General features: G+C 36.5%; 1 protein-coding gene across 1 annotated transcript in view; it reads right to left on the bottom strand.

Annotated features, from left to right (window-relative positions):
• The window catches only part of LOC140237362 (telomerase protein component 1-like), a 40090-nt gene that overhangs the window by 18445 nt on the left and 3762 nt on the right, over nucleotides 1–17883 (bottom strand). Inside the window, exons 2-8 of the mRNA XM_072317298.1 lie at nucleotides 15888–16136; nucleotides 6934–7002; nucleotides 3186–3292; nucleotides 2569–2702; nucleotides 1611–1741; nucleotides 721–816; nucleotides 131–223 (exon numbers count right to left, since the gene is read on the bottom strand). Coding sequence (XP_072173399.1) covers nucleotides 131–223; nucleotides 721–816; nucleotides 1611–1741; nucleotides 2569–2702; nucleotides 3186–3292; nucleotides 6934–7002; nucleotides 15888–16112 — 855 coding nt within the window. The 5' untranslated portion in view covers nucleotides 16113–16136. The remainder of the gene's footprint in view (nucleotides 1–130; nucleotides 224–720; nucleotides 817–1610; nucleotides 1742–2568; nucleotides 2703–3185; nucleotides 3293–6933; nucleotides 7003–15887; nucleotides 16137–17883) is intronic.

The raw sequence follows: 17883 nt of genomic DNA, 5'->3' as shown, positions 1-17883 counted from the left end.
AGAACGCATTTGTCTTCATCTACTTGTTAAAACGCTTTCTCAGTTGCTAGGTCTTTTCTCTCTCCTTTTTGTTTTCATTCAAAAGAGTGAAAGATAAGGGTGCTATAACAGGCAAGGCATCTCCTCTTACCTCATGTGCCTCCTTAGCCTGCTGGTAGGGGTCAAGGTTCATGTCAATCAATGGATACTGCTCACTAATTCTCTCCTGGAAGAACTCAAACACCTGAAAGGATATGGTGAAAATATACATTGGTAGGTATAGAACAAGCTGTACAGTAACATATTAATTTGCATTCAAATGCACATACTGAGAACAGACTTGTCAACATTTCCTGTTGTTGTTGTTTTTTATTTTGATATCATCCCCCCCCCCCCCTTGTACATTGTTACAGAAGAGAATAAAAACTTTCACCTAAAAATGGAGTTTTCCATCATGACATTGGGGGGATTTTGCTACAGAAGCTACAATCTTTCCATCATCAAATTGGCAACTTTGAATTCCTCTGCAAGTCTTACACCAGAGAAAGATTATATCAAAATCATTGAATCGATAATAAACCAGAAAGAAATTGACAAAAACATTCCCCATTTGATGGAGAAGTGAATTGGCCTTTACAGGTAACATTCATGACAGATCAAACTATAGCTGAAAGAGTGAATCAACACTGAAAGCACAGGGAGGAATACGTCACGAGAGAATGAGAATGAATCACTGCTTACACGAGTCGAGAAGTTGTCTTGCAGACCGCTAAGCTCCACCTTCCCATCCTCGTCTACTCCAGCGAACTCCACATCGTACCAGTGAACACGATTACCCTGTAGCAGACAAATCAATCAGTAGATCGATCAATGAACTGCACCTCTGTTTCACAATAAATCTTTTGATGATTTACATATCATAATTACATTTAACAATAATAATATAGTGTATTTCAGCTTCATTAATTGTGACTTCTGGTACTTTTAACAAACAGGCCATTGTGAGTGCAAGGTTCTGATGAAAATTCTTTATCTAGAAAAGTTACCCATTTTAACTTTACTTCAATAACAACACCATAAAGCCTCAGCAACAGCTGTTTTTGGCCAAACATGGTAAACATAAAATTTTGAATAATTCTTGCATCAGTTGGCACGGCCGCACCTCTGTACACTAGTAATTCACAAACACAAAATAAGGATGAATCTTTAGCAACCTACCACTTATAAGCGCACCATGAAATCGCATGTACAGGGTACACGTCACTACACTTACAATTAGTATTTGTTATCACATGTTCAGCTGCAGCTTTTAGAATGGTTATGAATATCAGAACATGCATGTTAAACAATGCATTTTCACTACTTATTACAAAATACCAGATGTCATTTGGCATGAGAAATAAAGACATGTTATTGTCTGTTAGTTTGATGGAGCACATACACGTGTACAGCTTATCTAAAAGGTATGAAATTCATTTTGAGATGGATGTACACAGTACACCATGATTTTTGGAATCTGCTTTTAATGTTCCATAGTGTATGGTTCGGACTTTGAGGTAAAGTAGGCATCTTAGTGGCTTCTCCTTTGCACATACTAACATATATGTCTTCTTTTCTGGTGTATTCCTTACCAATCTTGATTTCAGCATGTGCTTCAGAACTTCCATTTTGTGGGGTGCGATGGGGTTGGGGTCAACAAACTCATCCCTAAACTCCTCGGGTAGCGATTTCAAGAAAGATGTGTTTCGAATCATGAACATGGCTGTGCGTGGAGAAAAAAAAAACACAAGTCTATGCGTAAAATATCAGTAATGTATATTAACCCGTTGAGGACGGGCTGATTTTGCTACAGCACACATTTCCCATAGACACTTGCCCGAGTATACTCGGGACTCGTCCTCAATGGGTTAAAAATTGGGTAAGATGGTTAAAGGGATGGTACAGTATTGGAAGAGATGAGAATTGGGCTTTTAACTTTTTGCGAGATACCAAGAAAACACTTATGATATAGTACAGAGCATACCATTTTAAGAGGAACTCAAAGTTTATTTGATGAAAATTGGGTATGGCATGACTGAAACATCCAAAAACAAAGTAAAACAAAGCGATGGTAAAAAAGTGTGGGTCCCAAACTTATTAGAATCGCTCTGTTTTGGATATCTCGGCCATTTCAAAACCAATTTTCATTAAGTAAATGTTGAATCCCTCATGGAATTACATGCTCTTTCATATTTCATAAAAGGTTTCTCATTATCTCACCAAAAAATGTTAGAAACCTGAAATTCGGTCTCATCCAAAACTATACAATCCCTTTAACTAACATAATTATGTGAATGGAGATATTATGCTTTTTTCATCGGCGGTCAAGTCAGAATAGTAAATTTGGCAATTCCTGAAAAGTTACTGGCCCAAAAGTGATTATTACCAGTCTGGGGCCATTGGACTGGCCCCAATGTTAAGCACTGCACTGTATATATCATGCCCTGTACAAGGCATCGTCAAATGTGGTGACTTGCAAACACTCATTAATATCAGTGCTACATTCATGCACAGGAAATGACAAAGACAGCATCTATTACAGTGGCTCACAGTTAGGATTGTCTATCCGGTACGCGCCATGAAGAATCTCCATCTCAGTAACTGAGAGGCCGTGTATCCATCTGTATTCTTTGGACAGCGACTCCGGCACATCATGTGAGGTAGGAATCCAGCCGCAGCGTTCACTATGTGGTAGGTACAGGTGAAGGGGAGGAGTAAGAAATAGCGTATTCCAGTAAAATACCAGTTTCAGAAGTCTTCCTCTCATTCATACAATACGTATGTGAGAATAAAGTCAAAGAAATGTCTTTTAAACCTTGCAAACATACTACTGTTACTTTATAGACTCTAGACATATGAAACTCAGTACAATTCATTAAAGGCACATCATAACATCACAATATTGGGGATACACGTGGTATGTAAGTATTAAATTAATATCTATGTCAAACCTGTGTATCAGCTTGAAGTACAGTTTATACAATATGTGCATTTTTTTCCCTATTATAATCTGTTGTGGTTATTTTTATATCTTAAGTCACTGATGGATACCAATGAGATTATTACGTAAGACAATACTCAGAATGAAAATTAACACATAAGCTACACTGTAATATGGACTAGGGTCTTCAAAGTATAGTCTCTGATGGATCTCCTGCTTGAATTACCTGGTGAGATTGAGGAAGAAGGGCATGATGTTATCCTGATAGCATCTGTCTATCTCTCCCAGGCACGTCCTGAGGGTCTCCTCTGATGTTGTGTCTTTTGGAACACCCTGTAGAGATAATCAACACATCATGCACATCATTGTGAGCAACAAGTAATGTGCAGGGATTATGCATGCTGGCTAGTGTACCATAACAAAGCTATTTTAAATTTGACATGTTATACTTACATTGGCAACTCTGAATTTTTCTGTACTTTCTCTTGGAAATTAGGAATTATAATTGTGTGGTCTTCATTTTTGACAATAATTCATCAAAAAGCAAAAAAAAAAAAAAAAAGGAAAAAAAAGAAAAAAAGAAAAGGCAATGTACACAAGGTAATGGCAATATTAAGAGAATATGTGTACACTGTATGCAGGGATACAGTGTGCATACAAAATTAACAGTTTACAATTCACTATGCAGCTCTACCCTTTACTCTTACACTGTTTGAGGAAAAAAAAAATCAGTCAGCATGAGTTCAAATTATAAAATGAATAAAACAACCTAGAAATTGAGCATCCAGCCATTTCTTTGTTTGTTTGTTTTTATCATGATGATTCTAAGCTGTAGTGAATGTTTATTATCTCTCCCTGAGATAGAAGTATTGGCTCTAAGAGATACTTTTCCTGTTTTGAGCATCAATGAAGAGGTACTGTACTACATTGTATCATCCGTGAAGAAAATATTTTTCATCAAGAGAACCTGTGCACAGTAAGAGCCTAATGGTACTGGTAAATTTGCTGGTTAAAGGACAAGTCCACCTTCATATATAAGGATTGAGAGAATGCAGCAATATTAGTAGAACACATCAGTGGAAGTTTGAGGAGAATTGGACAATCTGTTCAAAAGTTACGGATATTTTAAGTATCTGCACAGTCACTGCTGGAAGAGAAGACTACTACAGTGTATGATGTCACATGTGTACAACTATATAAGGAAAATAAAAAGAGAATTTCAAAAAACTTTACTTTTTGAATAAAGTGCACATTTCTTCTACCTGCTACTGACGTATGTTAAGGGTAATATTATTCCCCCTGCCTTCTGAAAGAGAGAAGTCGAGTGTTCTTTTGTTATGCGAGAAAAATGGAAATATGTTGAATTTTCTTTATTCTTTCTTTATATCGTTGTACTCATGTGACATCACAAGCTATAGTAGTCTTTTCATCCAGCCGTGACTGAGCAGAAACTTCAAAAATTCATAACTTTTTAACGGGTTGTCCGACTCTGCTCAAACTCTCACTGATGTGTTCTACTAATATTGCTGCATTCACTCAACCCACATGTTTATGAAGGTGAACTTGTCTTTTAAGCATACATGTACTTTATCACACAGAAGGAATAATGTGTATAAATTTGACAGATTCACTTGTCTCGCTCTGTGTCTTTTTCAAACTTGGGAAAAAAAAATTAAAGAACAAAGAACATACATTTCCATTCTCTCTGATAACAGACAAAATTTCTGCAAAGTACTGTATTTTCCTTTGGCCAACACACATAAGTATCAATTCATCAGACTTCCAAATGCATTTCCAAAACAGCTTTAAAAACAACAACAACAAAAAACAAACAAACAAAAAACAAAAAAAAGTTTAACCTGACAAAAATGTTGACATAAAGTGACTACAGAAAAAAGAGATAGATACGGCAATGAAAATTTAGTGTTCAGAACTTCAACTGTAAAACCTAATCCTTATTCATCATATTCAGTGAAGCAAGCATTCACTAATCACACAGCACCGGTTCAGAGCCATTGCGATTTACATGTACACACTATTAATCAATTACAATTAAGCAATTACATTGTACATTATTGACTTTTGATATTGCAGCTCATAATAACTGGAGCTCTGGTACAAGACTTGTCTACAGGAGAGCTACATGTATACAATGTAAATTATGTGGGTCAGATTGTCGTGGCAATGTCTGCCAGTAAACCCTGTCGCCATGGCTATTCATTGACTTTCTTACTTTTCATCAATATTCACATACAGTGTGTACGCTGAATGATGCTGTCCATGCGTAAAAGATGCATGCACTGTTATGCACATTCACAGCACTCCTGCCCGCCCACTTTCTGTTTATCCGTAACCATGGCACCACCAGTGCTGACCTGCATGCTGGAGCGACTGGCTGAAAGCAACCTCCTAAGTGCCTTCTTGTCAGTTTTCGCATTACCACCACTCAGCAGCACTTTGCAGCCATACAGTAAATTACAACACACACACATACCACACACACAAACACTCCTGCCTTCCACACCAGTCTGTGTACATAGCAACTGGACAGCAAACTGTACGACAACCTCTCTGTCCCCATTCATAACTCACTGGCATCACTGTGGTCTGAATGGCTGTGTATACATATAGCCAGTGGAGATCACAAAAAGATTGCCTACAGGTCTACACTATGCATGTACACACGTACAATAAATACGTACCAGTATGTACAATGGGTACCATGTACATGTATGCAACCTGCAACCTGACAGTAGTGACTGTAACAGTTGAATGGTACAACGTTTGGTCAATGCACTGAAGCATGACCTGCTGTGATTTCTGCAGAAGAGTGTACCGTATATCATGACTGTGTTCAATATGAATGCATGCGAGTGTGAAGTTGCAGTCACGCACGTATATGCAGTGCCTAACTATAATCAAGACTAAAGCACCCACATGTTTCCACAATGAACTCTACTTCTGCTATATACACGTACATACAAGATGTGACATAGTCAACTATATACCTTACACACTACTGTATTACAAACCCATACATTTATCTGTCTTTGTTGTTACATACACTATGTTGTACATCCAACTACAAACGTACATCCGTATTAATCAGGTCATATTTTTTGTATCCATAATCACTGAACCGCTCTCACAATTCCTCCCTACATATATATACACTATACCCCTATAAAAGGACATCTGAAGAACAAAAAAAAAAAAAAAAAAAAATCCTGCTGTAAACACATGATAGTGACTAGTCTACTAACTACCCATAGTTGTTATTTCATTTCAGTCTTCAATTTCAACCTTCTTCTAAGGGAAGGAACTGTTTCATCAGTTAAAAAATACCTCTGAAAAAAAGGAAAAAGTGTACCCCAAACACGCAAAAAAAAACAAAACAAAACAAACCAAACCAAAAACAGGAAAAAAAGGAAATGACTTGATGGGGGAAAAAATGCTGAGAAGATATAGACATCAAACAGGTAAATGCTAGCCAATACAAACTAGGTCAGTTCTATCATGCAAACTCGAATTATATTTTGGTAAATTAGGCAGATTTGAATGAAATGCACATTTTATGGACTGTACATAGATTTTATGGAGATTTTCACAAAAAATTCATGTAAAATTAGGTACTACAGTTGAATGACTAAATAGATGTACTGTGTTATAAGATGGCATCAAAGATGATACAAATACTGACATTCTATTTAACACTTAGGGTTTGAATCATGTTCTTTGGGAAATCTATTGCTCTTACACTATTACATTTTTATCACCATTCAATTCATTTTTTTTTTTTAACACCATTTCATCTCTCAGGCCAAACAATTTATAAGCACTGCATTTACACTGTATGGGAGGAGAAAGAAACTGAAGCTTTAAGACAGAGGACCAATGCAGAAGAGACAGTGTAGCAAAGATGTTTGTACCTAACCAGATGAAATACTGTAGCATCATCACGAATTTCTACTCACCCATCTCAGATCACAGTCGACAAGATGGATCCTCCGCTTTTCACACCACTGTCTCAAATCTGGGAAAACCTGTAAGGGGGGGGGGGGGGGAGAAATGTTAAATACATTATCAACATGTCTTTGGGCTTCCTTGGACAACAGGTGATGTAGAAGGGTTGTTATAAGGGAACGTGAGCTCATCTAATAGCATAAAATGTCTCAACATGTACAAGTAAGTTAGAACTTGAGCTTACATTTATAGACCGTATTGTATTTTTTTCATGGCTGCACTGCAGGGTACCATGGATATATTGTAAAAGTGGAAATTTTCATGGTGTTGAAATTTTCGTGCATTTTGCGCAACCAGAAGCTAGTGCGAAAATAAAATTGCATACAAATATTTTTGCTTGCCATAATGTTCCAGTAGGTAATGTCCACAGTATAAAAAACACGCGAAACTCTTAACTGGCCGAGCACGAATTAGTGCAAAAATATCCACTTTTACAGTATGTGTATCAAGAGGCAAGTCTTCAGAGTGGGCTCTCACTGTGAGTTCTTGCGTAAACTCACGAAATAAAATAAAGGGCATTGGTGGACCACCTATCATCTCACATTGTGCATTATCCATCTGAATGTGCACATTCATATGTTAGATACAATTGGAGCGGTTCAAGTACCAATTGGCTTCAGCATTTAGGACGGTGGACACTCCCTTTGATAGAAGATGAATATACAGAGAATGCTGATAACTGGTACTGTTTACCACTGGGAGCAGTGATTTTAAAGGACAAGTTCACCTTCATTAACATAAGGATTGAGAGAATGTAGCAATATTAGTAGAACACATCATTGAAAGTTTGATGAAAATCGGACAATCCGTTCAAAAGTTGTGAATTTTTGAAGTTTTTGTGCAGTCACCACTGGATGAGAAGACTAATGCAGTGTATGATGTCACATGCATACAACAATATAAGGAAAATATAAAGAGAATTTTACAAAATTTCATCTTTTGAAAAAAGTAAACATTCCCTTGACTCGTTGCTGATGTATGTTATGGGTAATATTATTCCCATTGCCTTTAGAAAGAGGCAAGTCAAGTGCCCTTTTATTATGCGAAAAAAGTGAAAATATGTTGAATTTTCTTTACATTTTCTTTATACTGTTGTACTCAAATGACATCACGAGCCTTAGTAGTCTCCTCATCCAGCGGTTCCAACACAAAATTTTTAAAAATTCATAACTTTTGCATCAATTGTCCAATTTTCCTCAAACTTTCACTGATGTGTTCTACTAACATTGCTGCATTCTCTCAATCCTTATGTTTATGAAGGTGAACTTGTCCTTTAAAAAAAAAAAATGTTCAAGATATCACATTTGATGCATTATATGTAGGTCAGTTGTATCACAAAACATCCTACCATCTAAAAATTTTACAATAAAGCCTAAAACATAAGGAGATATCCCTACTTTTCTCAAAACACCATAACTGTAGATGGTTAAGTCTAAAAACATTTCTATCATATCTATTGTTCATATTTTTATATATTAAACAATATACATGTACTACTTGGATATCAATATGACTGATTCATTTTTTTTTTTTTTTTGCATTGGTTTTTACTATCCCAAATTCACATTTCAGAACCATTTTGAAGCACTAAAGCTGGGTTTTTGTTTACGTGCAAATGGTAAATAATGCCTTCAAAATACATTCTTACCGACTGTGGAAAGAAAATAATAGTTATACACTCTATTCACTGAAGGTTTCCAGTGGTATGAATCCTCAAATTATGATTTACTTTGAGGATACACTTGCATGAATTCCTGCTTACTCACACCCATGCACATATAATTTTGCCCATTCTTGTTTGAAATCAGTACATTTTTCCACAAACACACACACACAAAATGAAAAATGTAGTTTGTATTTTGATATCAAACAAGAATTTCCTTTCCAACCATTTATTATGCAGTATGCATACACAGTGTACATACAAACAAAAAATTTGTGTAAAAATAATCATTTATTACTGGTATTATGGAGCGATGATTGTGCTTACACTGTAAGTTCAGGGGTCGCACTTACAGTTCTGTAACTTTTTTTTTTTAACTAGCCAGGCGGACTACTTAGAATCAATTTTGACACTGAAGCAATATTTTGGCTCTGGAGACAGACGGACTAGTAACTTCAGAATTTTACGATTTTTAGCTAGTCCGACATGATTTTGGGTGGCCAATGGCCAGCGGACCATCGCCAATTTCGAACCCTGAAGTTTAGTGTAGAGTACCGGTACTAATATTCAAAGACTCACAGAAATCTACCTGAAAAAAAGGGCATTATGATAGTTTTATGATTTTCTTTTTTAAATGTGTAATGCAGTTGCTTGTTTCTTTACTAATTGTGTTTTAGAGAGGGTGGTTGATTGAATGGGGAAACTGCATATTGCACTAAACAGCATAAACCTTCGCGTGCACTCACCAATCACACAAAAAGCTCAAGAAGTCATGCATTAAATGTATAACTCCTCTATAAATCCAACCACTATAAGCACTTGACCACTGTGTGTTGAGCATCTGCCCTTCACTGTATGTAGAACATCAAGGCATGTACATTGTATTGTTCCTTGTATAGGGAAAGTGAGTGACTACAGTGTGCTTTGATAAAAGGGCATTACTTAAGTGTGAAAAATATCTTTACTGTTGCTTTTCTTTTCTTTTTTTAAATACCTTTTCAAGGCTGCAAATTCCTGTAACTCTCTTGAGCTTCAGTTTTCAAGATGCTAAGGGCAATTTCCTACATTTCTTTTTTGCAAGAAGCATATCGTACAACCCTGAATTTACACAGACAGTGTTTGAAGTTTTTGGCAGATTTGCCATTCAAAAGAGGATGCTTGAATATTGGGCAGAAAGGCATATCTCAGAGCCTATCTTTGCATGATGATATGCACTAAAACTATAGAACTATACAGTTTTTATTTTATATCAAATTCAGTTTTAGAGTTTTGATTATCATTATTTATAGTTTTAAGGCAGAGTTGGACACTAGAGGTCCTTTTAGAAAAACACAGCCAAACCTTTAATTTCCCACATTATATCATAAAATCATTTTATCTCACTTTTCATCCTAGCTGCTTTTAATCAGCTTAAATACAAAGTATTCTGTCAATTGCTTTCACTCTCTGGCATGACGTCACTGTAATGTGAAAATGTATGTAATATTCAATATTGTCAAGATACAAGCAACAACAAAAAACTAGAAATGTCGCTATGGCAACTGATGCCTTGGCCATAATGCATGATTCTCCGAATAGGTGTATAGTACAATGTCTTCACAATGTGTGATGACAGTTTCACGTAACTGGCAAAATATTGAAATGACAGGTTTGTCAGAAATATCTTGAATGTTCACTTTCCTTCAACTGGGTTTGCTATAATTGTCTAAGAGTGCAGGTACACATATTTGGGGAATTGAGGATTTTTACTTGACTTCTGACCGACCCTTTTATAAGTTTATGCACTGAGTAATTCTCAAGGTATGAAGAAAGAGTATAATTACAGTACAAAATAGATTTTTTTTTTTTTGCATTTAAACCTGGCCTTTGACAATTAACCTTTGACCTTTGACCTTCTGGCTGGAAATTTTAGGTAATACATTAAGTTTTAAAACTAATAATGCAAGCATTGCATATATGAGGGAAATAGTAAAATTTTGAGGAGTTGACCTTGACCTTTGACCCCCTGACTTTTGACCCATGACCCCTAAATTCCCTAGATAATCCCTGCCAGTCAGTAAATGCGTACATGTTGTATGTACTGTACAATGTACCAAGTTCCATGAAAATACATTGAACCATTTGCGAGAAAAGTGAAATTGTAACATTTTCACCTAACCCTTGACCTTTTGACCTTTGACCTTATGAAATGAAACTCTTTCTGGAGAATCTTTACGCAGTAGTACATGTCTACACTAAGTTTCAAGAAAATACCTTCGGGCATTGCATAGATATGGGGGAAATAGCAACATTTTTAGCCTTTGACCTTGACCTTTTGACCTTTGACCTCTTGCCAATGTCACTAAAATCTACTTAACTAATTGCCCCATCATACATCATCCTTGGACCAAGTTTGGTGAAAGTTGCTTCATCCAGTTTTGAGTTATCACGTAAACAGATAAATTTTAGGATTTGACCTTGATCTTTGACCTTTGACCTCTGTCCGATTTCACTAAAAAACTAATCAAGTAATTGTCCCATCATACATCATACATCATAAAGTGGAGGGGTCTTAGAAAAGCAAGCTTGTATAATAAGACCCCTGAAAAGGCAAGTTAAGACTTGTTAATATAACAACTCATATATGGGCAAGTCCAAGATAATGTCCCCTCAGATGCTCAAAATTCATCTTGATTTTATCAAAAAGTTCTTGATATCATGTTGTAGCCAAAGAGTTAAATCATATATTTCCAGCAAAGAAAATATTGAATTATGCAAATTTATGCAAGAAATATGGCCTTGATTTGCATAAATCAAAAACAAACCTTACGTATGGGACAAATTATAAATATTCATCTAAAATCAGTTGAATTTGTCCTTGACCTAGTTCCTTTATGGACATGACCCCTGTATGAGTTAGTATAATCTGCAATTGGTAAGACAAAGTCAGCACATTAATTATGCAAATTATGCACTTTCCCAGAACATAGTGTCCCATACGTAAGGATTTGAGTATGTTTTTTTAAGTTTTTTCTGAAGATTTGTAACATTGACCAATCATACTTTAGGAAGTTCTAATTTATTCATTTCAACTCCAGATTAGCAAAACTAAATGAGGAAATTTAATTAGTCCTTCATCTTATAACTAATTAAAGTCTGCTTACGTATGGGACAAATGCCTTACGTATGGGACATTACATGCAAAGTGAATGGGAAAACCGCCTTTTGACATGGATGCTATATGTCCTTACATTTGTTTGGTTAATGGTTATCTTTGCACCTACTCTGAAGGATATGTCTATATATCTGCCTCTCCTACTCAGTTGACCTCAGGGAGAGTGTAAGAACAGCATTATTGAGTCATTCTATGATTAAGAAAGGAAAATAAAGAATATTCATTTATACTTGTATTTTCTTATTTTCATTACAGGCTGTGCAGCTGGTCTTAAATTAACATTCCCCGTTAACATTTTGATATTGGACATTTTCTTAATTCAGTTATCATTTTCAACTTTACCTCTCTACAAAATGACTTTGTCCAAGAATGGGATTCTCTGAGTGTCATTTTAGGTGCAGTACACTGTTCAGCATGTACCACAGGTTGTACAGCCTCAAAAGCGAAATCAAAACAATTGTGCTTATGGCGCGCATCAATGACAACATTATAGGTCTTACTGAAAAGAAAAATCACTTAAGGTGTGAGCAGGTAACTTTGTCAGTACTAGAGTTGATAGCAAAGGAAAAACCTTATGAGAATACTTTTTATTTTGATATGATTGTTAATATTTCAACTGCTCACCCTCAGAATATGTCATGACTTATCAAGGTCATGAACATGATTTCTGAAAATCCTGTAAAATGAAGACTATAGTTTACATTTGCTATAAACCACAATATCAATACTGATTCTGTGGTTGGAGTGCTAAAAACACAAATTACACAAACAAATAGGGAATTCAATTTTCTTTTCTATTTTGTGTTTGAAGAGACAGATGTGCTCTGAGACACCTTCATCAACTCATACTTACTTTGTACCCCACATCTACACAATTATCAACATACATTGCAATCTGGTAGTGTATGATCAAATGAGGTTATTAGAATTTATTCAAAATTGTAATTTGCAGATCAGTGAGTTACTTAAGTGTTTCAAATCTAGATTTGAATGTGCAAATGATAATCTTTCCTGTATCACTACACAAGCATGTATGTATGCACAAAGTAACACAAATTTTGTCGTCTTTGGTTTCATAGACACGAAGCCAAGCAATTTGAAAAAAAAAAAAAAAAAAAAAAAAAAACAGCATTGGTACATACATTCTTCTATCTCCTTAAAATCTAAAACTTTCATTAAAATTTGATTGATTTTGCAGTTCAGCTAAAATTCACATGGCAAAACATGATGATTACAGAGCAAAATGAAGTACTCTTGTTGTTGTTGTGTTTTGTGCTGCATTTCAAACAATTATAAAGCTTTATAAAAACTTAGACAACTTGCAAGGTAAGCCTAGAGCTACTGAAAGTACTCACTTCAAACTGTATTTGCAAATTACATTGTACATGACATTTGATTCTAAAGTTGAAATTATCAAGACTACAAATTAGTTATTGTACATGTACATGTATGCTATATCAAGGTCACAAGCTAGAATTCGCTTATTTTTTTTTCATTTGATGAAAAAATATTGACTAGAGTAATTACAAATGGGCTAGAAATAGAGTGTCAGTATACTGTATCTGTATGTGTAGACATCATGAGGACAGTGTTGATGCATGAGGGAATCCAAACTAAGACATTTAATTATAAATTGGTAATTACTTTTATTTGTTTTATTTTAGCTTTTGCTAGGTACCTGAACCGGGAAAGTACCCACCTAGAAGTCTATTTCATTTGTTACATGTTGTAGCATGATTTGTGGAACTGAATATGACACTATGGGGAAATTTAAAGTCAATCCCATGAATGCATTTGTGCACTAAAGACAAATGTCCCATACGTAAGTTGAGCCATGTCCCATACGTAAGGTGTACTTTCGTTGATTAAACCAACTTCATGAAAATATGCTTTATTCTTTTGCAGTGAAACTTTGCTGAAAGATACTTCAGTATTGTACCTTTCTTCACTTCCAAACAGAACTTGATCAGTAAGGTACTTTCAGAGAATTTTCAGTTCAAACTTTATTTTGAAAAATCCAGTTTTTCTCTGGTCCCATACGTAAGTTGGCATATTTTTCTTAATAAAACCATCAACCCAAGGTCAAATGACATCAAACTTAAACACAATATTCTTCTCAGGGATACCAGTCCTCCTGATGATAAACAATAAAATCCAAGTGCTCCTTCATTACTTTTCAGAGGTTTGAAATCTCTGAATGTCCCATACGTAAGGTGCGCGATATCTTGGACTTGCCCATATACAAACATATTAAAGCCATAGATAATTCTAGTGGAATCCCTCAAGAAGCGCAGCAACCACACCCAAGAGACCAAAAAATTGACACCAAATTTATTGCCCCCCCCCCCCCCCGAGTCAATCTAAAATTTATTTTATTGGCTAGTGATACATATGTATATGACCACAAGAGGGAGCAGCAATTTTTTTTTTTTTTTTGACTTTGTGGTATGGTCTCAGAACCCTCACTTCTCCACAGGTAAGGACCCTTTCAAAAGGAGAGTTTTTAATTTTTACCATAAACCAGAATTATACAGTGGATGGATGGATGGATGGATGGATGGATTCTAAGTGCACACACACACACACACTACCTATGGAATTTTAAAGCAAAACATAATTGGCAATTAGACTTACAATGTATATGTTACTCAAATGGAAAGCGATGAGATGAAGTCATGTATCTAGAATTTAAAAGGAGCAGCATCAATGAGTTTGTCACTTGCTTCCTTCTGCCAAAGTAGGGCAGCATAGCCCTCCATCATTTTAATTGCATGTTTTAACACATTATCACTCAAGATCAGCACTGATGAATGAAGACAACTTCAAATTTCAGTGACAACCGGACTTGACTCTACGCCTACACATCTACTGTACATCCGCACAAAATTAACAAACATTGTCACTGTCAGACGGTGTAACAATGCTTTGGAACTACCACAACAGCTAACTATACACAGCCCAGTCGCTGTACATGGTACGTCACGACAGGGCTGTACGCGCGCGACCACCAACCACTAGGAGAGCGACGTAATCGTATCACGATAGCTTTGACTTTTGATACTTACGTTCATTTTTGTCACCTCAAACCCATCGAGTATACTCTTCAATATTTACTCTACATCTGATGGTATCAGTATTCAAATGTACAAAATGAAACTTACCGAAATTGATCATCATATCCAGCAGGTCCACACCGTACACAATCTTTCACGCCAGGCCAAGTTTAGATATCGGGTGGTCACGTGATGTGAATGCCCTTTCAAAAGGTCGCGCTGTCGACCGTGCTGTTACACTCAAGCAGCGTACGCACGGTTACTAGTATACAGCTATAAACTGTACTGGGCTTGGCGGCGGCTGGCGTCTGGTCGGGCGACGAGCATTGAGCTCAATACAACGGTTATTGTGTAGCAGACGCCAAGGTTTGTTCGACACTTTCAACGCACACGCGCTCGCTCTGGAGCACATCCGGTCACGCATGCGCATAAGTCAAGGCGCCATTTTGAATCCTGCAACGACGAAGCCCGACGGTCAGGAATTGCGCCAGAAAGTGTAATTTTATTTGTTCCACGGACTTATCGCAAGTGGTCTCCATGGACCCAGTGTGGCGACTATTCTTCTGTAATAGAAACATGCATTTAACGTGAGTAAAGTATTCTGTTTAAAGGAGAAAAGTATATATTTTCCTAAGTTTTGTAGTTGTGTTGAGGTTCCTCACTTCGAGGCTGCATGCCGCGCACGTCAGACGCTGTTTTCGCATAGCGTAACAAGCGTCTGGTCGGGCTACACAACAGCTAATTATGTCAATTTCAATCACCCTTCAGGCTTCAATCAATGTTCAATACACGACAGTAGGAGCCTACTGGTTGATAAACCAAGGACTCTGTCTCTGACTTCAACTCCTTGATACCATAATACTAATAGGATAGCTAGAGCCTCGTAGAGGCATAAACTCGAACTGTTGTGTTGGTCTGTATGATGTATCATGCACACCGCGCCCAGCCAGCTGTACACTACACAACACACAGGAGCTAGCTAGGCCTGTCGTCACGTAAATCCGAGAAAGCTTTCTTTTAAAAAGTTGTACTAACCTCCTTCACTAGAACTTCTCTTTCTGCGTGGAAATCCTTGAATGTCGATGAGACGAAGATCCTTACAGTTTTCCAACCTGATCTCTTGACGACTAGTTTTCTCTGCTTGGCCGCCATGGCAGGATTTACAGTGGCAGACACTCTATCCCAAGTCTGTTTCACCATGTATTTGTAATCAGCCGGACCCGACGGCACGTTCAGCGAGTTCGATGAACCACATCCCATGGTCGCCTAGCCTACGCACACACGCTGTAGGTTGGAATAAATTGACGAGCAAATGGATAGTTAGTCTACTGCGAGGCTCTATATTTCTATACCAATATATTTCTTGCAGTAATTGGTTAAATACTGTAAATCAACCCCTCAACATGCATTTATTACTCATATCTATAATGTATATAATAAATTTATTGAAGTTTGATGGTTTTACCAAGCATATTTATGGCAAAATAAAGTCTGGACGTCTTATATTTTTATGGTCAACACCGTAATGCCAACATCGCCACGCTAGCGGCGCCATGCAGTGGAACGATGGGAATATCCAGTCCTATTCTTCAGTTCTATGGTTCATGCAAACCTTGTGACATCCACTCTTTCGTTGCGTAACACGCTAAACCGCGCTAAAGTCATGCTAATTATAACATGATGATGATAATAGTAATAATAATAATAATAATAATAATAATAATAATAATAATAATAATAATAATAATAATAATAATAATAATAATAATAATAATAATAATAATAATAATAATAATAATAATAATAATGATAATCATCATCATCATCATCATCATCATCATCATCATCATCATCATCATCATAGTATCATCAGCTACAGTGTCAAAATAACATCACGAAGTGGGGTTTATAGTAACCTTGTCTACAGCCACTATGTCTATTTTCCAATTGGTCTACTGGCATATCGTCTATTACCGATTAGTCTAATACCCATTTGGTCTACAACTCGTTTTGTCCAGTACCCATATTGTCTAATAGTCACTTTGCCCACTACCCGTATTGTCTAATACCCAACTCGTCTAAGGAGCATTTCGTCTACAAAACAATTGATCTAATAGCCAAATCGTCTACACTCACAATGTCTATTTGCCATGTCGTCTAATATCTATTTTGTCTACTACTAGTTAGTCTACTCCCACCTCGTCTACAAGTCATTCAGTCTACATTCACTTTGTCTAGTTATCATATCGTCCAACCCTTAGTTTGTCCATACCCAATATGGTCTATACCCATCTGGTCTACTCCCAACTCGTCTACTCCCAACTGGTCTACTACCAACTGGTCTACTCCCAACTCGTCTACTCCCAATTGGTCTACTCCCAATTGGTCTACTCCCAATTGGTCTACTCCCAATTGGTCTACTCCCAATTGGTCTACTCCTAACTGGTCTACTACCAACTGGTCTACTCCCAACTGGTGTACTCCCAATTGGTCTACTCCCAATTGGTCTACTCCCAACTCCAACCCTAAATAAGCATTTATATGTCCAAACTTCAACACTCCATCCATTCAACTTTGATACATAATCATAGGAATGGTAAAAATGAAAAGGAACACTTTATAAGTACATTATCAGTATTTTTTATTGTCTGGCACGTACTGATGTATGTAAACGGTTAAATGCACCAAAAAAGGTTGAAACATATACACAAAAATATGATTCATGCCAATATATAGCTACTACTAAGATGAATAATCTACTTGCCTGCAATGTACTCAATACACATTTCGCGAGGAATATTAGACTATTCTAGTTGTTACGATGTGGGCGTGTAGTTGGATGGATTATTATTCTTATGATTGTGTATCAAAGTTGAATGGATGGAGTGTTGAAGTTTGGACATATATATGCTTATTTAGGGTTCCTCGCGAAACGTGTATTGAGTACATTGCAGGCAAGTAAATTATTCATCTTAGTAGTAGCTATATATTGGCATGAATCATATTTTTGTGTATATGTTTCAACCTTTTT

The sequence above is a fragment of the Diadema setosum genome, chromosome 13 (genome assembly GCF_964275005.1).
Source record: "Diadema setosum chromosome 13, eeDiaSeto1, whole genome shotgun sequence".
In the NCBI taxonomy this organism is placed as follows: Eukaryota; Metazoa; Echinodermata; class Echinoidea; order Diadematoida; family Diadematidae; genus Diadema; species Diadema setosum.
Note: the sequence above shows the minus strand (reverse complement) of the source record. Positions and strands in the feature narration are given on the sequence as shown.